At 52.8% G+C, this 22,124-nt stretch overlaps 1 protein-coding gene across 1 annotated transcript; it reads right to left on the reverse strand.

Annotated features, from left to right (window-relative positions):
• Positions 1-1,420: 1,420 nt before the first annotated feature.
• Positions 1,421-21,405, reverse strand: CATSPERG (cation channel sperm associated auxiliary subunit gamma; the record flags this gene model as incomplete). The annotated part of the gene is made up of 28 exons (XM_081119059.1): positions 21,333-21,405; positions 19,702-20,252; positions 18,305-18,449; positions 17,882-18,008; positions 17,629-17,701; positions 16,527-16,682; positions 14,661-14,835; positions 13,604-13,741; positions 12,408-12,566; positions 12,071-12,190; positions 11,520-11,570; positions 11,290-11,419; positions 10,664-10,775; positions 9,495-9,653; positions 9,299-9,411; positions 8,277-8,490; positions 7,906-7,968; positions 7,582-7,780; positions 7,343-7,461; positions 7,142-7,222; positions 6,995-7,051; positions 4,488-4,644; positions 4,239-4,302; positions 4,027-4,122; positions 3,677-3,766; positions 1,933-2,025; positions 1,745-1,844; positions 1,421-1,660 (listed from the first exon to the last, which is right to left on the reverse strand). The coding sequence occupies exons 2-28, from the start codon at positions 20,221-20,223 to the stop codon at positions 1,421-1,423; spliced, it is 3,753 nt and encodes a 1,250-aa protein (XP_080975185.1). The 5' UTR covers positions 20,224-20,252; positions 21,333-21,405.
• Between the last annotated feature and the right edge of the window lie 719 nt (positions 21,406-22,124).

Raw genomic sequence — 22,124 nt, forward strand, 5'->3', positions numbered from 1 at the left:
TTGCCTTTCAGCTTCCTTTTCCCCTTTTTTTTTTTTTAAAAAAAGTTTTTTTAAACTGTATTTTCTAGAGCAAGAGGAAGAAAGAGGGAGAGAGAGAAAGAAACATCCAGGAGAGAGAACATCAATTAGCTGCCTCCTGCGCACCCCTCACTAGGGATCAAGCCTGCAACCCACACACGTGCCCTGACCAGGAATCGAACTGGCAATCTCCTGGTGCATAGATCGATGTTTAACCACTGAACCTCATTGGCTGGGGCTTTTCCCCCTTCTTGATAGCACATTGTTCTTTTAAGAAATGCTCTTATACACACACACACACACACACACACACACACACACACACACAAAGACAAGTGTTAAATTAGGATAAGAATGACTTCCCTCAGATCCAGGGGCGTGCTCTGATTGACTTAAACCACTCAAGGTCAAATCCCTCTGGCAGTGTGAGTAGTAAACTGGTGAGCCTATGACCTAACCAATCAGAGTGATTGACAGGACTGACAGCCTGGGAATGTTAGACTCCAGCCCTTTCTTCCTCTGGACAATAGGACACTTGGATGTGTACCCTCAGCTTGGGGCAGAGGGGGGCAGTGGTGCTGGCCTGAGGTCAGAGACCACACTCAGAGTAGGGCAGATCAGGGAAAGCTACAGAGAAATGGAATGAGAATTTTGTGGATATTGAAGACTTCTGGATCAAACTGTACCTGAAGCTTATCTTGACAAAACCCATATATTATTATTTCCATTTGGACTATTTGAGTGAAGTTTTTGCTACTTGCAACTAAAACAAAGATCATAACCTCTCACCCAGCCGGGCATGGCTCAGCAGTTGAGCATCAACCTAGGATCCAGGAGATCATGGTTCGATTCCTGGTCAGGGCACATGCCCGGGTTGAGGGCTCGATCTGCCCCAGTTGGGGGTGTGCAGGAGGCAGCTGATCGATGACGACTCTCTCACCATTGATGTTTCTATCTCTCTCCCTCTCCCTTCCTCTTTTTAAAATCAATAAAGATAAAAAAAATTTTTTAAAAAAAGATCCTAACCTTTCAAGAGTCCTCTCCTTAAGCTAAGGTGTTGACATCTGAAATTTTTAAGGACTGGTACTAAACCTGGGCACTGAACAGTCAGAACAGACTTCAGGCCATAGCAATGGGCCTGGGTCATGGAGGACCCTGCTGGACTGTAGAGAGGTTGGGGAAACCCTAGGGCGGAGCTGAGCTGGCAGGCACACAGAGAAGCCACTACTTACCAGCTGGCACAGAAGGATTTTGTTATTTTAATGGCCTATGTAGCTGTGTGGTCTGAAGGAGAAATAAAAATTCAAGCAAAACAGAAAGAAAGGTGGGAATGGGTGACAGTTGGCATTTCAAAGATGGCCCAGGAAGTAGGGAATGAGGGTGGGTGGGACAGGTAAGAGGCCTAGGCCAGTGACTTCCTCACCCTTCCCTCAGGCTCAGCCTTGGAGCTGGCCTTGAAGACAGAACTAGATTTGTTCTCAAGGGTGGCTTTGGAGGAGGAGCTGTATGTGTAGTAGGAATCTGAGGCAATCATGTTGTTAATCTTCCAGCGCAGGGAGTCGCAGGCCTTCAACATAAGGGGCAGCAAGAGGCAGAAGGTGATGTAGAGGCACACCAGGCTGAGAAACACGCCAGCTGTCACCTGCACAAACCACACGACAGGCGTGGCTGGGCAGCCTGGGGGAGCCCCTCCACCTCGCAGGGCAGCTCCTGAGCAGCCACTCACCATGAAGATGAAGATGGCGCGCTTGGCACTGAGTGGAAGCCCGTGGACATGCAGCAGGAAGGTGAACTGATAGTCACAGTATGTGCTCTTGTCCACACCTCTGGGGGGAGAAGGGGTCCAGGATTGGGGAGGAGCCAGGCACCCCACAGGAAGCCCCCGACCCCACCCGGGCCATATGCCTGGCTTACTTATTGCTCACCAACAGCTTGAAGAAGAATTCGGGGGCGAAGATGCTTTGGGGAACGGTGTCGTGGCATGGGGAGTTCTCCAGACACAGCCACCTAGGGGCCCATGTTCAGACACTTGTGCTGCAAATCATGCATAGCACATGCCCACCCTCGATTTCTCCCTCTGCCCCCCAAAACTCTGGGTGAGCACCAACCGGGTACAACCTTGCACCTGTATCCCTGGTTCACTCCTCCACTCATTCACCCAGTGAGGCTGGCCTAGCAAGGGACAGGGCCCCTGCTTACTCATCCATTTCCTCCTCCTTCCCCCGTCCATTTGCCAGTTCCCTTTACTATGCATTCATCTAGAGCAGGGGTGGCGAACCTTTTTCCTGCCAAGGGCCATTTGGATATTTATAACATCATTCGCAGGCCATACAAAATGATCAACTTAAAAATGAGCCTGCTATATTTGACCAAACGTTTAATGAACTCACCCCTAATGTGATGGCTGGAACAGCTTCTCTTTGGTGAGGCCTTGGCAGGGCCAGACCAAATGCCTTCCCGCAGGCCGGACGTTCCCCACCCCTGATCTAGGTTTTGGGCTGTATGCCTATGATGTGCCACCTCCTCACTTATTCCTTGCTGCCTTCATTCCTTCATCCCACAAACACAGCTTGAGCACCTACTAGGTACAAAATCACATCTTCATTCATTTACTCTTTCCTTTATTCATTTGTTCAACAAACACAGGCTGAATGCCAGCTGGGTGCAAGTTGGTTACTTTGTTCACTCACTCACTTCTGTTATTTGCTCATGGTACCATTGTCTTCCTTTCATTGAATAAAAAAATAGTAATTGAGCCCCTGTATACTAAGTCGCTCCTCCATTGTTTTGTTCATCATTAGGACCTCCGTTCAGATGTCAGTAATGCCTACCATGAATTAATTTGTTCATTCCACAGACACTATGTTCAGCTTATTCTGAATCTGGACCTATAAGGGAGACAGGCCCCAGTCCAGGGTTACAGTGCCAGGAAGGGCAGTCTGAAAACTAAAGGGGATAATGGCTGAGACAGAGCTGCCAGAGCCCCAGGCATTCCTCTTTTCTTTTTTTTTTTAAATCCTTGGCCAAGTGCTCAGGGCTTCAACAGGAGGAAGCACAGGCAGAGGGTCAAGGCTGGGGTGGGGCCTGGCCAGTGTGGCTCAGCAGTTGAGCACCGACCTAGGATCCAGGAGATCAAGGTTCAATTCCCCGTCAGGGCACAGGCCCGGGTTGCGGGCTCGATCCCAACCATGCAGGAGGCAGCTGATGACGACTCTCTCATCATTGATGTTTCTATCTCTCTCTCTCTTCCTCTCTCTCTGAAATCAATAAAGATTTTTTTTTTAAAGTTTCACACACACACACACACACACACACACACACACACACACACACAAAGGCTGGGATGGGGAACACAGAGGGTCAAAGCTGGGACGGGCTAGCACAGAAGGATGGGAGGCAACTGTCCCGTCTAGAACAGTCAGAAAAATCCTCCTAGATGAAGAGGCATCTGAACTAAGGCCTGAAGACAAAGTAAGAGGGACCAGCACTGCAGACAGAGATCCCGCTTCCGTGAAGGTCAGCCCCATTTGAGGAACACAAAGGCGGTCAGTGTGGCCTGGGGATCAAGAGGTCTCCCAGAAGCAGAAGGGATGGACAGGCCCAACAGATTGTGGGCATATGGGGGGACAAAGGGCCAGCAGCTGGGGTGTGCACTCACTCGATGCCCAAGTTCTGATGGGACATGATGCTAAAAGGCGAGTTTTTGGAGACCGTTGAGTTCTTGGCCATCCAGATGAGGCTGTCTGTGCTGTGGGGCGGGGCACCTCGTTGGTGGCAGGGCCTCAGCCTCCCACTCCGGGAGGCCGGCAGTATAGGGAGGGGGGGGTCGGGGTTGGAGCCTCACATCGTGGGCTGGACAAGAGTTTGTGGGACCTTAGGAGCCTGGCTGAGACACCGAGGTGGGTGGGGCTTGCAGCGAGGGCGAGGGTGAGGTCCGGGGCTGGGAATCCAAAAGGGCCTGCAGGGGAAGGAAGACCCGAGGACTGGGCTGGGCCCCACGTGGAGTACTTGTCCAGGGGGCTGTTGAAGCGGTAGATCTCCTCCTCGCTGTATTCCCTGATGGTGTCCAGGGTGGGCCCACCGCCCACCACCTTCAGCAGGTAGCTGCCAGGAACAGAGGGGCACACCGACCGGCCTCAGGGTCATAGCTACGCCCCCCCCAACTCCACCCCCCTACCCTTCCCCCCTCCCATCCACCGCTGGCTTGACCAAGCCTTTACCTGTCCTGAAAACTGCCCGAGTCTCCCGTCACCAAATCTTGGATCAAGAAGAAGGGGTAGAACACTGTGGGTTGGAAGGGGTTGAGGCCAGGAGGAAGAGAAATTACCTTGGCTCGAGAAGTGGAGGATGGAGGGGAGAAAAGAGAGAGAGGCCAAGGGGAAGGGCGGGGGGGGGTAAGGGGCAGGGAGGAAAGGGGGGACAGAGTACAGTGAACGATGCAGAGGAGGAGGCTGGACTCGGACACGCACTGTTGCGGAAGAGGAAGCAGGGCATCTCGGGGTCCACCCGAACGCAGTCGAAGTAGTGTTTGTTCTTCAGGCTGCTGTAGTCCAGCGTGTAGGTGATGTCAAAGGCCAGGCGCTTGCCCGGTGGGCAGCCGATAAGCACCGGCACCATCAGGTTTCCCTGAGTGGAAGGAGAAAATCCTCACCTGGGAAGTGGGAAGGAGAGGACGCCCCTCCTCCCACGCACACTATCACTACCTGCCAGGCTCCCCCTCACCCAGGGGGGCAAGCTGATCATTCTTTTCCTTAAAACAATACTCTGATAACTGCGAACACTTATGTAGCTTTTACTGTGTGCAAGGAACTGGTGTTCTAAGCACTTTACACATTCAAGTGCATTTAATTCTCCAAACAGCCTTGCATGGTAGAGGCTATTAATACCTCCATTTTAGAGATGGCAAAAGTGAGGCACAGAGAGGTCAAGTAGCTTATTAATTATCCAAAGCCACATAGCTGTTAAGTGGTAGAGCTGGGATCCAAACTGGGCCAGGTAGCTTCCAGCTGCCTCCAGAGAAAGACATACAAAACAATAACAATAACGCTTACACCAAGGAAGCAGCCAACTCCTAGGCAGACTTTACAGGGCTGAAGTTGGGCCTGAATTCTCAAGCAATTGACCTGGGGGAGCATGGGATATATGAGGGAAGGGGTCAGGGAACCCTTGTGACATTGTCTTCAGAATGAATGACCCCTGGCCCATTTCAGGGGTAGGGCCCAAGGGTGTCACCCAATTGTCAAATGGACATGGGCATCCAGAAACTGTGGTCTGGGTTTCACAGAGGCTGTGCAGATGAGTTAGCAGCCATAGATTAAGCGCTTCTCGTGCTGGACCCAGGCCAAAGACTACACCTACCAGCCACTTACTCACTAGTGGGCATCTCCAATTCAATCTATCCACTCCGATCTCAACTAATGGCACTTCATCCCTCCAGGTGTGGACTAAGAGCCTTGGCCTCATCCTGGAAACCTTTGTTTCTCTCATACCCATATCCAGTCCATTCAGATAGCCTGTGTCTAGACTTCAAAACAGAGCCATTCTCTCCCATCTCTCAGCTCCTTTGCCCTACTCTTGCCTGCCTAATTTTGTTTCCTCCTTGGTCTCTCCTCCGCAAACACATGCAGCCAGAGGGCCCCTGTGAACACCTCAGTCACTGCCCTGCTCAGAGCCCTCCCCTAGCACTATCTTGCTCACCGTGGTCCATTAGACCTCATGTGATCTGCCCCCATCCCCACTTTGACCTCATTTCTCACCACTTTCCTCCTTGCTCGCCCTGATCCCACCACACTTGCCACTCCATGTTCCTTTAGTCTAACATATGAAACATATTCCCTCTTATGGATCCTGGCCACCATGGTTCAGCGGTTGAGCATTGACCTATGATCTGGGAGATCGAGGTTCGATTCCCAGTCCCAGCACATGCCTGGGTTTCGGGCTCAATCCCCAGTAGGGGGCATGCGGGAAGCAGCCGATCAATGATGACTCTCTCATCATTGATGTTTCTGTCTCTCTCTCTCTCCATTCCTCTCTCTGAAATCAATAAAGACATTTTTTAAAACAATTTTTTTAATTAAAAAAAATGAAACTTATGGAGACTGAGGTGAGTCACGCTACCCTGCACATGACCCGAATTAGCTCCTGTAATCCAAGGTGTTCAGGCTGTTATAACCCCCATTTTTACTGCCCTGGGTCATACCAAGCCAGGAGGGAGGAGTACCAGGGTCTGTCTGCTGGTTTGTGGGCAGGGAAGTGGGTGAGAACAAGGCCTCTGGGTCACATCCCTCCTCTACCACTTAGCTCACTGGGTTACTCTGAGCAGATGTCTGCACCTCTTGGAGCCTCAGTGTCTGCCTCTGTGCAAAGGGGATATTACATGTGTAAGCGGTTGAAGAACCAAGGGCCCAAAGGAGTGAACAAAGCACATGTAAGTGGGCACATGAAGAGCTACATGTAAGAAAAGGGCCAAGCTGGTTCACATGGTGCCTTTGTGCCAATTGGAAAAGGAAGTCCAGCCTGGCTGGCCTGGCTCAGCGGTTTATCATCGACCTATATGATCTGGGAGATCGAGGTTCGATTCCTGGTCCCCGCACATGCCTGGGTTTTGGGCTCAATCCCCAGCAGGGGGTGTGCAGGAGGCAGCCAATCAATGACTCCCTCATCATTGATGTTTCTCTCTCTCTCTCCCTCTCCCTTCCTCTCTCTGAAATCAATAAAAACATATTTTTTTAAAAAAAGAAAGAAAAGGAAGCCTATGTCACAGATACATTACTTCCCTCTGAAGAAAAGTATCAGAAGGAACATATAAGCTTGGGTGCAAGCTACATAACTGTAAAGGCATCCCTTTCTGAAAACAGAAACGGAGGAAAGGAGTGTGTGGGTGGGACTCCCAGAGAGCACAAAGAATCAGTCCTGTTTTCACTCTACCCAACCCTTTCCCTCCCAGCACAGGGCCCAGTACTCCAAGGTCCAATACTTGCATGCGGGGCCCCTGGTCCGTTTTCTGGAAGCAGTACCCAGTCGACCCCACCACCTGTGGGTAGGAGCAGGTGTTGAGGGTGGGTCCCATGGGCTCAGCCTTTCCCGTCATTCTGTTTCCCTCCTCTCCAGGCTTGGACCACACCTTGACCAGCATGGAGGTCTTCATGTAGTTATGTCCACTAACAGCCTGGTCAAAGCAAAACCTTTTATCCCTGAGCGTAATCTGGGGATGGGGAAGAAAATGAAAGGGTCAGCAGGCATGCCCAAAGATCCAGGGGACGGTTCAGGGTACCAGGAGCTTCCAACAGGTCCACTGCCCCTACAGCTCACCACCTGGTCTCACCTGGAAGAGCACCGAATTGCGATTAACAAAGACCTCCTGCTTCACAATCACCTCAATGCAGCCTGGGTCCGCCACCACCACGCCCAGGTCCACTGAGCTCTGTGCCTGGTAGAGTTGGGCTGTTTGGAGCACAGGAGAGGTTAAGGCCTGGAACCAGACCAGACCCCCACCTTCATGGTGCTCAGGTCCCAACCCCCCAACCCCCTCCCTCTGACTCCACGCAGGCCCCGCCCACCGACCAGGGTTCAGATGAGACTTGAACGAGTATCCCCGGATGTTCAGGAAGATGGAGAAGCTGTAGCTGTTGCCCTTGTCCAGGTAGATGCGCTCGGGCAGCTGGTGCTCGGCCTTGAAGTCGTGGACCTTGTGGTAGTTGTCCATGTCGATGTGCACCTTCCCCGCAGTCTGCCAGTTGCTCGCCAGGTAGTAGTAGTAATCCTGGGGCATGGGAGGCGGGGCAAAATCAGCACCCCAAGTGAGGGGCGGGAGTGGGGCGGTGGGGGTGGGAGGGGGGTCCAGGTCCCGGGTCACCCCTGCCCGGACTCGCAGCCCTCTCCACGCACCTGGTCGTGTTTCTTGTCCTTCCACCAGCGCCAGGTGGAGTCGTGCACCGGGTCCGCGTAGGGCTGCTGAGACCGCCGGTACCGTCGGGGGGCGGGGCGGGGCGGGGAGTCCCCAGGCCGGCAGCGCCCCCAGACCCCTTCCCAGCCTCAGTCCCAGCCCTTAACCTAAAGCAAAAGGTCATAACCTGGCCCGTCGTGCTTTCAGCCCAACAGCCACAGCCGCAAAGCCGTCTCTCGGACCCCTGCTCACGCCCCCGCCGCCCCCTCCGCGGCCAGTCCCTCCAGCCCCACAGGCCTCGCCTTCCGTGCCTCCGCAGTTCCGTCTCAGACAAGGCCCAGCCTGGGACAGCCTCCTGCCACCAGGTGCCCACCTTGTCGTACTTGGAGTGCAGCCACAGCAGGTAGTAGACGAGGCCCTGATAGATGGCGAGTGAGTGCTGGCTGTGGAAGGCGGAGCGATGCAGGACACTTGGCGGCCGCACCCTGTAGCGCTCCTGGCGGGAGTAGATCTGCTGTTTGGGCAGGTTCTGCAGATGCATCTTCGTGAAGGGGCAGAAGTTGGTGAAGGAGAGCTCCACGTGATCCCTGGGCGGTGGTAGTGGGGGATAGCGGCTTACTTTCCTGTGCCCGGGGCCCCAAGAGCCTCCACAGGCCTGTTTCCCACCCCTGCACTGCTGATTCCCAAATCTAATCCAACCCTGCCCTTCCTTCTCAGCCTCAGCCCCTGGTGCCCCTGGACACATTCCCCGGGAAGTCCCTGGGTCCCTCAGGCCAAAGCCTTGGACCTCATCCTAGACTCTCTTCCCCTTCCTAAGAGTCCTTCCACCTCCCTTTTCCCCACCCCCCACCCCTTCCTGGGCTCCTCCAAAGGTGACCCGGAGGATTATTATTAAACACAATAAAATCTAACCAGACAGTCCCTCCCCTTAATCCCATCATGGCTCCCCAGGACCCTCAAGATGAAGTGTAAGGTCTTCCTATGCCCATTGGCTCACCTTGTTTGCCCTGCCACCACCATGCACTGTGTCTGCACTAAACTTTCTCTCAGTTCTCAAACACCCAACCTCCTTCCCTCTGCAGGGCCTTTGCACACATGGTTCCCCGGTTTGTAATACCTTTCTCCATCTTATTACCTGGCCAATCCTTCCTAACAGGTCACACACAGCTCATGCACCTCTTCCTCCTTGAAGCCCTCCCTGATGCTTCCTCCCCCCAGACTGGGTTGGGCCCCTCCTTTGAGCTTTCATATACCTTGACCTCCCCCATCATGGCCCTGAGGTTGTCAGTTGGGGATGGCTTGGTCTCTGTCCCACCCCCTCTGGAATGGGAGCTCTGTGTGGGAATTGTTTGGGGCTCTTGGACTACTGCTGTGGTCCATCCCGTATCTTCTTACTCTTGCTGCTGCAAGACTATGGGGCTGCTGAGCTGATGGTACATCAAAATGTGCTCCACAGGCACAAGCCTCTTGACAAGCTCGCCCCGAGAGTTGTTTTCAAGGTATACCAGCTGCAGGAGGAAGGCAGGGCCAGGTGAGTTGGTGTCAACCTGCACTCCCCCCTCCCAGTCTCCCCACAGCCCCTGCCTGCCACCTGGTACAGATTTCTGTCTTCATAGAAGAGAGTGACCATGGTCTCCTTGGAGGTGTAGAGAGTGGACTGGTGCATCAATTCTAGCCTGCTGTACGCCTCCCAGCCCCTGGACGGGAACAGCTTGTATACCCGATAGCTGCCCTCCAGGAGGAACCAGATCTGGGGGTGCAACAGCCAGGTGTATGTGTGAGAGTTATGGGGACTTCTGACCCCCCTTTCCCTCTTCTGAGTGTGATGGCCCCATTCCTTGAGGGGTGAGGCTTGGGAGTTCGCCTCTAGCTGGGACCAGGTGAGCTCACATCCCTTCTCTCTATAGTGCCACCTCTCTGCTTCACAGAACCCACTACCTCTGCTTCCAGCTGCAGCTCGCCATAAGTTTCCTCAATGTTTCAGTCTGCTGGAGTTTCTATTACTTGCATCTTAAGCATTCCTCATACATACACCCCCTAATGGCTGGGATTCCTAGGACTGAGCTCTCTCTTTTTCTTCTCACTCTCTCCACGGTATCACCATCCCCTTGGCCTCAATTTCCCATCTCTGCACTGATTGCCCCCCATGGCCCCAGCACATCTGACTCTGGACCTCACCTCCTCATGAGCCTCAGCCTCCAGGATGTACCCCCTCTATGTGGCCTCCTCTGTGAGGCCATTCCACACACACACACACACACACACACACACACACACACACACACATACAGACTGGGTCAGGCCCCTTCTCTGAATGTCCATAGGTGCTGACTGCCCCTGCTACAGCTTGACCACCCTCAGCTGTCACTGTCTGGGAGTGAATGTGTCTTCCCAACTGGCCTGTCACCCTGTGAGGGCAGGGCCCAGGGCCCAGTGTGTCCCCAGCACTGGGTCAGGCATCCAGTAAGTGTTCCATATTTATGAAGGGAATGCCTGCATGATGAAATAAAAGAGGCTGCCTCTGGAAATCCAATCATATAACTCTGAGCACAGACCTTTCACTCTGCTGAGGGACTTTGGAAAAGACACTTAGCCTCTTTGAGTTCCAGGGTTCTCAGCTATGAATAGAGCTTCTGCTGCTCTTCCCCACAGTCCCTGGAGGTGTTCCCTTTGGCTCCTGTACCCTCACAGGGGAAGAAAGGAGACCTCTGGGCTTTGGGGTGGGCAGAGAGGAAGTGGGAGAGAGGCAGGGCAGCCCACCTCCTCAGTCTCTGTCACAATAGCTATTTCCCCACGGAATGAGTTGACCAGGTACTTGATGGACAGCTCCACGGGGAAATCCGCCAGGAAGATGAAGTTTTCATTGTCATAGCTGCAGGAACAGAGATGGAAGCTAGGAGTGCCCAGGTAAGACCTCTGGAGGGTATCTGCTTCCCCCAGTCCAGGCTGAACACAACATGAGAGCTGTTTGCTCACTTCTCCACTAGCTTTGTGAGCACATGCAAAGGAAGCCTGGGATTCTGGCTTCTGCCCCTGACTCCAAACCCTATGGGTGCCCTGTCCATCTGTAAACAGGAGCATTGGGCCAACCTGGCACATTGCCAACAACTCATGGAGTTGGCTCAGGGGTCCCTAGGTTCCTGAGGGGTAAAAAGTGTCCTCACCCTCACCTTCCCCAGACAGTGCCTTCTATCACTCACATAGGTTGGACCCTCACATCAGGGCTCCTATAGCTTCCCCCATCCTAGCCTTCACCACCCCAGCCTGTGTTTTCCCCATCCCAGTCCTCATAACTTCTGGACTTGGGCAAACTGAAAACCTGGTGACTTTAGAAAGGCCCCCCACCCTGATGGGGCTGGGAAAGCAGGATATGCCCAGGCCCCTACCTCTGCAGGAGGAAGTTGCCCCAGATGAACAGCAGGTGGCTAAATGGGTTGTAGGACATGCCCTTGGGTACCATCGGGAGGGTGGTGTAAGACTCTGTCCCTAAGATCATCAGGAACTCCAGGCCTTGAGCTGGCCGGGACAGAGGCAGAGTGGATACAGCAGTGAGGCGGGGTCAGCTGGGCCCCTCCTGCCCCCCCACCTTTGACCCCCCTCTGCCTCCCCATCCTACCATCAGGAATGAATTCTGGGATGGTGTAGAGGATGGCCAGGTAATCAGTGACTACAGGGGAGAACACAGCAAAATCGCCTGAGGACCTGCGCTTTCACAAACCGTAGACTGGGCAAGGCACCAGCTTCCCAGTTCCTCCCAAACACCCTCCACTGGCTTCCCATTTGGGACTCTTGGCCCTTTTTGTTTCTTTATGGGAATTATACAAAGGCACTGCCTCTGAGAAGATACAGTCCTGTTAGGGCACAGGACCTGCCTCCTCCGGCTCGCTCTCCCGAGCAGTGCACAGCCTATACAACCACATGTGACACCCTGTTCTCGGTTCAGGTAAAATAAAACCAAGTCTCCTTATTGGAAGCCACAGGCCTTTCCAGACCTGGCTTCTGCTCACCTCTTCAATCTCCCTCCCTTCCCTTTCCAGCTCTGTTCCAGGCACATTGACTTGCTCTGTTTCTCCAGCCCACCAACCCTGTTCTCCGTCACTACCCCTTACCCAGGAGTGACATGAGCAACATTTCCCTCCCGTTGTCCACCCCTAGTGCCCCAATTACTCAGGTTGTAGCGGACCACCCGGGAAGACTTCCTGGAAAAAATGTCTTCTATCTCCACCAGCAGCAGTAGATCCTGTTCATTCTCAATGTATATAGCCCAGGTAATGGAGCAGATGGTAACTGGAAGGGAAGGTCAGAGCAGCCCCCCACCCGGCCTCTCTTGATCACTTCCTCCCTCTTGGTGACTGCCACCCCATCCCATCCCTGTAACTCTCCACCTCTCTCCATGACACTGCCCTTCCTTTCCCTTACCCGTGACCTCTCCCACTCTCCCCTGCTCTCCCATACCCTAGATCCCCACACCCGCCCACTGCAGACCCATCTGAGCTATGGGTACCTTGTAACTCTCTGCACACGGACTGCTTCCTGGGCAGCATCTCGAAGGAAACTTTGCCATCTGCGGAGCAGGGCAGGTCCATGTTCAGGCCCCTTCCATTCTCAGCCCAACAGGCACCCCACCACAGAGGAATGCCCGTTCCCCAGCCACTCCATAGGCCTACGGATTCCAGGGGACAGGTCTCACCCCCTGGCTATTCAGTCACTCATACCTGGCCTATCTGTGTCTGTCTCTAGTCAAAGTAATTGGCTCAGGTCTAGGTACGAGACCTAGAATCTGCCAATCAGGGTACACCCTGGGGGTGGGAGATCCTCAAGCTCCTGGGAGCCCTCCTTAACCCCCACAAGAGGAGTTATCTACCTGAAAATGAAGCTAACTCACAGGGCTCATAATAAACCCTTTTCTAGCGTTCAGTGTGTCCCTAGCACTGTTCTAAGAGCTTTACAGATGGCAATGTGTTTAATCTTTTTTTCTTTTTAAAATATCTTTGATTTCAGAGAGAGGAAGGGAGAGGGAGAGAGATATAGAAACATCAATGATGAGTCATTGATCGGCTGCCTCCTGCACATGCCCCATTGGGGATCAAACCTGCAACCCGGGCATGTGCCCTGACCGGGAATAGAACATCGATCTCCTGGATCATAGGTTGATGCTCAACTGCTGAGCCACACAGGCTGGGCTATTTAATCTTTATATCAACACAATGAAGGAGGTACTAGTAGTATCATTAGCACCATTTTTCTAATGAAATAAGGCCAAAAAGAGAGGTTAAGTCATGCGTCTAAAACAGGTGACTGAGTAGGTTGGGAGTGTTGGAGCAGTCTCTAGACCTGCTATGCTATACTACCTTACCAAGAGATAGACAGAGTCTTGACGATATACCCTGTGAGCTCCTGGATCCAGCCATGTCTGAAGTTGTCAATTTGTCTTTTCATTTATAAGTCCACATTTTATGCCTAAATGATTTTTGAATTGGACTTCTGCCCATTGAAATCAAACATATAATGCAAGATATATAATATACCCCAGGCACTATCCCTACAAATGCCTAAACCCATCCCCACTCACAGGGCCAGCCTCCAGCCTGGGATTCCTTCTGAAGGCACATGGTGAAGGGTGAGAGCCTAAGGTCAGGATTCTTGGAGGTGAGAGGGCATGGAGGAGTCTCTTGGGCTGCCAGAGGCCTCCATCCTTACCTGAGATGGTCCCAAAGTGGAGGTAACCTTCGTGCTTCCCAGCAGTGAGGGCTATAATGTACTCGGAGCCATTGCCATGGAAATCCACGGGGCACAGCCTCTTGATGCACTCGCTGGACAGTACACGAACCCAGCTCTCTGTGGGGGCCAGCATGGGGCCTCAGGCCCAGACATTTGGACTGTGCCCCCGCCCACATTCCCTTGGCCGTAATGAGTCTGTTATCATCATCTCCCCCTGGAGCAGCTGCTCAGTGTGCTGACCAAGAGAGCCTTGGCACAGGGCCCCAGCTGGTTTTGAGAAAATCCTCCTGGCTCACATTCTGTCCAGGAGGTTCTGATTGGGCTTGACTCTTCCCTTGCATTCCCCTGGCCAGAGCCATTGGTTCCGAGCTGGGTATGTGACCAGCAGAGCAAATCAGAGACAGTTCCAGCTTGCAACCACTAACAAAAAGAAGCTCTTTCCCAAGGTTTCTGAGAGTATAAAAGTCTGCAGTTGCTGGGTGAACAGGGAGTCACCACAGCCAGCACAGGAGGGGCCTATCAGCTACAGTAAGTCCCTAGATCTATGTGTGAAATCAACATCTTCTTGGTTGTGTTTTTCTCTCCGACCCTTATGCCTCTCCGCACCCACCCCCCAATTCCTCTCTCAGTATGCCCCTCTCCGTATGCCTGTCTCTGTCTTTCTGACACTCTGTCTGTATGACTATGTGTCTGCGAGTGTGTGCCCGCATGTGCATGAGTGTGACTTTTTCTCTCTCTCCCTTCACTCTCAACCTCCCTCTTCCCTCAGCTGGTTCCCAGTTCCTGGGAAGGCCTGGATGAAGGCCCTACCCCAGCAGAGAGAGAGTGGGAGACAGCCTTGCAGGATGGGCAGGATGATTCAGGACCTTGGAGAGGCCCTTCAACACCCGCCTCCCCACCCACGGAAATACCAGCCTCAGGTAATACAGTGAGTGGATGGGTTCACTCAGGTGAACCCCTGGGGCTCCAACAGGCAGTTCCCTTGTCCAAGATGCCACGGACCCCTAGGCATGTGATCCAGCCACAAGCCCCTCACCGCTGCCATAGTTGTGGCTCCCATGGAGTGTGATGTAGGTGCCTGTAAAATAGTAGACGAGCTGGTTCTGTCGAATGAAGAGGGTGCTCTCTGTAGCGATGGTGTCGTGGATGGTGGCGGTGAACTTGGATTGGGGGCAGTAAAAGGAGCCTACCCAGCAACTGTCAATGCTCAACTGCAGAGGAGTACAGCCAGCGGTAAGCGGGTGGCCTTGGACTCAGCCCCTGCATCCTGCCCTGGGAGGAGGCTCCTACTCTGACAACTGCTTGGGATGGACACATGCAGCTGCCCCCAGGATGCCCTCCCTGCTCATCCTGCAGCAGCACCTTAGTGGCCAAACTTCCCCAACATGGTCAAAGGAAGCAGGTGAGCCAGGCAGGAGCCTGGGGCTTTGTGTGTTACCCAAATTTGAACAGTGCACAGCATATTCAATGGTCCCTGAGGGTTGTGCCCGCATGGATCCAAAAGACCCAATGCTTTGCCTGATGCACATTTTTAATAATCCTGCTCTAACAGGAACACAGATGGCTGTCAGACTGACACTATCTGAACTTACTGACTGATCAAGGACACTGGCAATATCGCCAACAGTGGGAAAGCACCAGCAATGCAAGGCTCTTGCCTAAAAGATTGAATCTAAATTTAATCAAGCTTCTAGAGCTCACTACCAGTTTATTGGCAATATGGGGTATTATGAACTAATTATGTTCCCCTCCCCAATTAATATGTTGAAGCCCTAACCCCTAAGTGTGACTATATTTGGAAATATGGCCTTTAAGGAGATATTTAAGGTCCAATGAGACCATAAGGGTGGGGCTCTAATCTTTGTTCTTATAAGAAGAGGGACACCAGAGATCTCTCTCTCTCCATTCACGCACACTGAGAAAAGGCCATGTAAGGACACAGAGAGAAGACACTTTCTGCAAGCCATGGATAGAGGTCTCATCAGAAACCAACCCTGCTGATACCTTGAGCTTGGACTTCCAGCCTCCAGAACTGTGAGAATATAAATTTCTTTGTTTAAGCCCCCAAGGCTGTGGTACCTTATTAGGGCAGCTTGAGCTGACAAATACACAGGGTTAGAGGAACAGTGAATTGATTCCATGAAAAAGTAAGCAGCCAAATACTATAGGACAAAAGGCCCGGTTTCTTAAACTGTTTGAAAAAAGGGGGCTGGAAGGAGACAAGGGTGGGGAGCAGACTTACAGGTGAGAAGGGATTTAAGAGATTTAACAGTCAAATGCCATGTATTGATCCTGACTCAAACAAAGCAACTTTAAAAGACATTTACAGCTAATTGGAAAAAATTGACTATGATTAGATTAGATGATAATAAGGAGTTATTGCTAACTTTTCTGGGTATTATAAATGTTAGACCTAGCTGAGTTTGCTCAGTGGTTAGAGCATCAACCCGCAGAGTGAAGGGTCCTGGGTTCCATTCTGGCCAAAGACACATACCTGGTTGCAGGCTCAATGCCTGGCCAAGGTTGGGATACATGAGGAAGGCAACCAATTGATGTGTCTCTCTCACATTGATGTTTCTCCCTCCCTCCCTTCATCCCTCCCCAGGTTCAGAGTGGGGCCTGGGGCAGCACCCCATAATCAAACACCTAAGATTTCTGCAGGGCAGAATCTGAATATTAACACTAAATGGGATACAAAAAGACTAAGTAGCAGAACCAGGATTTGAACCCACGTTGTCTGGCTGCAGAGTCTTATGTCCTTCCTTCATGCTATCTGCCTCATGTGGGGATGGGTATGTCTTTGGGGGCCCCCTCCATAGGCCCAGGCTGCAACCCATTTTAGGGGCTGAGGGCCAGCACCTTTCAAGGGGCCCCAGCCCACAATCTGCCCTGCACCTCTCACCTCCACAAGAAAAATGTCCTTGAAGCTGGAGTCAGTCAGCAGAATGTACTTCTCCTTAGGAATTTCCCCCAGGATGAGCACAGGTGCCTGGCCCACAGTGTACCACAGAGGCCTTGACGGGACTTTCACGAAGTACTGGGGTCTCAGATTGAAGTGCTGCCAGGGGAGGGGAAGGAGGGCTGCTCAACATCCCCCACCCTCCCATGGCTCCATCTCATTCAGGATAAAAGCCAAAGTCTTCTCCCTGACCCACAAAGCCCCAAGCAATTTGCTCCCACATACCTCTCTGACCTCATCCCCCCACACTCTCCCCCTTGCTCACTCTTTCCCAGACACATGAGCCTCCTCACTGCTTCTCAGACTGACCAGGCACATTCCCATCTCAGAGCCTTTGCACTGGCTCTTCCCTCTGTATGCAATGCTCTTCCCCTAGGATCTGCATGATTCCCTCCTCTCCTCCTTCAAGGCTTTACTCAAATGTCAACCTTCTCAATTCTGCCTTCCTTGACCATTCCATCAAACACTGTAGTCCCCTCCTGCGCAGAGCCGATCTCCGCACTCTGTCTGAATTCCATCCAGAGCACCCTCCGCCTTTTAGCCTGCTATGGAATGTACTTGATCTCATGTGTACTGGTTTGCTGTCTGTCTCTCCCACTAGAATGTCAGCTCTAAGAGGTCAGGGACTTGGGTCTGTGTGTTCACTGTTTTCTTCCCACAGGGCTGCCCTGTGTGCTCAGTAAGAGCCTGCTGAATGAATGAATGAATGAATGAATGCACTGTGATTAAGAATATGGGTGCAAGAGTCAGGCAGACACAGTTTCAAGTCCATATGTACATGCTGAGAGACTGGACAAATGGTTCCATCCCTTTGGGGCCTCAGTTTTCTCCTCTCTAAAATGGGTGTGTAAGAGTACCTCCCCTCACAGGGTCAGTGTGAAGACTGTAGCGTGATTGTGTGTTTAGCAGAATACTTCATCTGGGGCCTGGCACAAAGTAAGCACCCTTAAAGTGGAGCCTGCCACTTGTGTGGGAAGTAATCAGAGCCCCAGCCCACTGTCTTTAATCCATGTTTTCTACAGTTTCCACTGTCTGGGCCCCTTACCTCGGTTCCCACAGTGAACTTGGGTCTTTTGTCTTCCCCTCTCTTCAGGAAGCCATTGATATTCACCTGAAACCTGGCAGCAGGTGTGAGGCAGGTACATGCGAAGGTTCTGGTTTCAGGGGCTCCTGCCATAGCTGACAGTCTTCTCCCCAACTTATTCCCTCCCACTGGTCTCCTCCTGGCTTCTTAGGGAATCTGGATATGAGGAAGTCCCTCCCAGTCTACCCCCTACCACAGGCATGGGGAAGGGCACCTTTTACTGGGGATGAAGGGCCCGAGGCCATTGCTGCTGATATCCACATACATGACCACGCTGCCATTCTTGAGGGGCATGGGCGTGTACCAGCTCATGGTACACATCTCCTCTTCGTTGCACTGCTCTGCTGGTAAGCAGGGGGCACTGAGGTGGCTGGGATCCCCCTGCAACTCCCCATGTCCTTCTCCAGGTCATGAACCCCTTTGTGTAGCCCCATTTAGGCCATGGAACCTGCTAAGACCTCCTCCCCATGCCCTCCTCCACTGAGGGCCCCCAACAAACCCCACATTCCCACCAGGTCATGGACCCCTCTGATGACCCCAGCCTCCCCTTCCAAGTTATGAACCTCTTTGAGGCCCCCAGCAATCCCTCCCCTGCTCCTGTCAGGTTTATGACCCTTCCAGGCACCCCTCAGCCCACCTTTGCTGCGTAATGGGGCTGCCTCCATCTCGATCTGCAGCTGCTCTAACTTCCAGTGATTGAAGTTAACTGAGGGTTGGAAGGTGACCAGCACCATAGGCTTCAGCCCCGTCAGGAAGCCCTTGCGGACCTGAGCCTCGGAGGTCTGAGGGCGAGATGGCCCCACAGGTGTGTCCTTAAGATAACCGCTGGGCCCCTCTGCCCTGACCCCCCCTTAGGAGCCTGTCTTCCTGGGCTGGAAAGGGAGAACAGACTCTCCACCATGGGAAGGTCAGAGAACCTGGTCTAGGTTTGGAGCTGGGGTGGGGGACAGGCCAGGCTAGGAGAGGGGCAGAGGGGCTAGGAACCATGGAGGGAGTCAGGAGGTCTTCCTGGAGGAGGTGAGTCCACGGCCAAGGTCTTCAGATAGAATTTGAATGCAGGGAATACATAGAAAAGGGCAGCATGGGATAAGTAAAATCATGATGGTGGGAATGAACCTGGCACCCAGAACTGAAAATCAAAACCATAGTGAGATACCATTTCACACACTAGTGTTACTATAATAAAAAAGATGGACAATGACTAGTGTTGGTGAGGATGAAGAGAAACAGGAACCCTCATAGATTGGAATGTAAAATAGTGCAGCTGCTTTGGAAAACAATCTGCCAGTTCCTCAGAAGTGACACAGAGTTAACATATAACCAAGCAATTCGGTTCCTAAGTGTATACCAAAGTACTGAAAACATGTTTACACAAAAACCTGTACACAAATGTCCATAGCAGCATTATTCATAACTGCCCCAAAAAAGTGGAAATACGCCCAAGCTGGTTTTTCTCAGTGGTTAGAGCATCTGCCCAAGGACTGAAGGGTCCTGGGTTCGATTCTGGCCAAGGGCACGTACCTCGGTTGCAGGCTCGATCCCTGGCCTGGTCGTGGTGGGTGCGGGAGGCAACCAACTGATGTGTCTCTCACATCAGCGTTTCTCTCTCTCCCTCTCTCCCTTCCACTCTCTCTGAAAAGCAATGGAAAAATATCCTCGGTGAGGATTAAAAAAAAAAAATCAATGGAAAAAATAACCTCAGGTGAGGATTAAAAAACAAACAAAAAAACATGCTAAGTGAAAGATGCCAGATACAAAAGGCTACATATTGTACTGTCTGGAATAAGCAAATTCATAGGGACAAAAAGTAGATTAGTAGTCTCCAGGTCTGGAGGGGTGGGAGTACAGGGTTTCTTTTTGAGGTGATGAAAATGTTCTAGAATTACATAGTGGTGATGGTTGCACAATTTTGTGACTACACTAAAACTATTGAATTGTACACTTTAAATGATTAATTTTATGGTATGTGAATTAGCTCTCAAATTTTTAAATGGCAAAAAACAAAAAATGCTTACTTGAGCACCTACTATGTGCCTGGTGGGGCACTGGCCATTGTGAATACTTAGGCGCCCCCAGGGTTGGTGATGCCACCACCATTAAAACGTTAGAGATGGGAAAACTGAGGTTCACACAGAATGAGCCCCCTCCAGCTGCACTCACCTCTACCACGCAGGAGTAGTTGATCTTCAGGTAGTAAGGGAAGCCCATATAGTACTGCAAGGAGAGGATGGGCAAGTGGCCAGAGCCCAGTGGGGTGCAGGTCCAGGACCTCTCCCGAAAGCCTGACCCCAGTCCTCTCACCTCCTCCTCGTGGAAAGGCGTGGCCACCAGTAGGTCAAACAAGCTGTTCACTGTGTCCCCGAGCTCTTGATCGAAGAAGGGGTCATTCCCGTCGTTCTTGCCTACCGTCTGGAACTTGTTCAGGACAACCTGCCAGGTGCACTTCGGTTCATCATGGATAGCCCACAGCCTCCCCGGTGACAATAGCACCAGCAGTGACCACAGCGCCCACGGGACTCGGAATCTCGGACACGCAGGGCCAGCAGCAGTGTTCATCGCGGGGCAGTGCGCAGCGTGGCTCGAACCTGGAGAATGCGGGGATCAACACCAGCTGGCAAGACTGCGCTCCAGGGCCGTCTTCTGAGATCCCACCTCTGCCCTGCGCTTCGCCCGCCTCCTGCGCTTTGGCCCCGCACCTGCGCCAGGCCTCCCCTCTGCTAGGGCTTCTGACCCCACCCCTGCCCTTGCTCTGGGTCCCGCCTCTGCTCCAGACGTCGTTCCCTCCCCAGGTGCTGCATCTGCGGGAACGCGAGACCCCACTTGGGCTATTTCTCCACGTCCCGCCCCTGCCGTCACTCCCGGCCACGCCCCTGCTCCTGGTTTCCCTCCCCCTCCTCCTCTCTCCCGCTAACCTTCCCCGTCGTTCTTCTCCGCGCTTGCTCTGCATCCCTCCCCTACTCTTCACCCGCTCTCGGATTCTGTTTCTCGCTTTGGCTGCGTCCCATCTATACCTCGCCCCGCCCCCACTTTTTGTCCCGCAGGCCCACTTCTCTTCGCACTGCCACTTTGTCATTGCTCCGGTCTTACCTGCATACCCGATCCTGTGCCTAGCGCCGCCCCTCCCCCGGTCTCGGACCGTCTCTACGCCCCATCCCCTGTCCCCGCCTGTTTCTCTTCTAGAGCTTGTTTTCTGATCGGTTCGGGCTCGGTCCCTTTTCTTCAACGTGCCCCTTAGCGACGCTCTCTTTCCGCTGGTCCTTGACAGCCGTACTTCCAGAGCCTGCTCCCCGCCCCCTCCTAGAAACTCTCTCTTTGCCTTTTGAACCCTCCTCGCCCTGCACCTTCTCCTCGTTCCACGCCGGGGCTACCAGGTAGGTCAGCACCGCCTCGATCTTCACCTCGCCGAACCGCGACTCCTTTTCGTCCCGCCCCCTCTCCTCACCACCCCTTACCAAGCCCTGGACTATAATGGGCTCTATGCCCGGCCTCCTCTAGCCCCGCCTCTACTCATCTCCCTGCTTCTCGCCCCGCCCTTTCTCCTCCCCGTCCCTCTTCTGCCCCGTCCCTCCACTCTCCACCCTTTCCCTGCTTCTGCCCTTTCCTTGCCTCTCCCCCTTCCCTGGGATGGTACTAGGCACCTCCCTTTTCTCCCCACCCCTCGGTACCAGTCTCTCAGGTAAAACCGGCCAACCGTCACTGGGCCGTTCCAGTCCCGCCCCACTTTTCCCGGTCTCAAAATGGCCGCCCGCACTTCCGCAACCGACTTCCGCCTTTGGAGTGGCAGGCCGGGCCGGCACGCCTGTCTCCATGGTAACAGGCTCCCGGGGCTTGGGGGCGAAAGGAAGGTAATGCTCAACACCCAGGCGCGCGGGGCCTGGCCGGCAGAGGGTGCTGGAGACACAGTTTGTGATACCTACGCCCGCTCCTACCCAATCAGGCTTTTAAATAAAAAATTCTACACCTGAAAAGAAAAGTTTGGTCTCCTTGTGGGAATTAATCTGAAGGCAGCTTAACACTCTCCTCTACAGAACAGGAACAAAGGCAGCCATCGTGTAGAGTTGTGGGAAGTCAATACGGGAACACTTGAAGAGTGCCTGGTACAAGCAAATATTCCGTAAGTTAACAATTTCCGTTTATATTTTGATGCCTAACATTAAGCACTCAGACCATGACGTTTTTAAATCCTCACCTGAGGATGTTTTTTGCATTGCTTTTCTGAGAGTGGAAGGGGGAGAGAGAAACACCGATGTGAGACACATGGATTGGCTGCCTCCCTCACGGTACCCTAACCTGGCCGGGGATGGAGCCTGCAGCCCAGGTACCTGTCCTTGGCCCGAATTAAACCCCCGGACCCTTCATTCCGAAGGCTGACACTCTAACCACTGAGCCAAACAACTAGGGCCAGAGCATGACTTTTTGATGAACTGCAAAGCTGACTTTACGTTAAACCAGTAGTT

Source organism: Miniopterus schreibersii (genome assembly GCF_964146895.1).
Source record: "Miniopterus schreibersii genome assembly, chromosome: 18".
NCBI classification, from domain to species: Eukaryota; Metazoa; Chordata; class Mammalia; order Chiroptera; family Miniopteridae; genus Miniopterus; species Miniopterus schreibersii.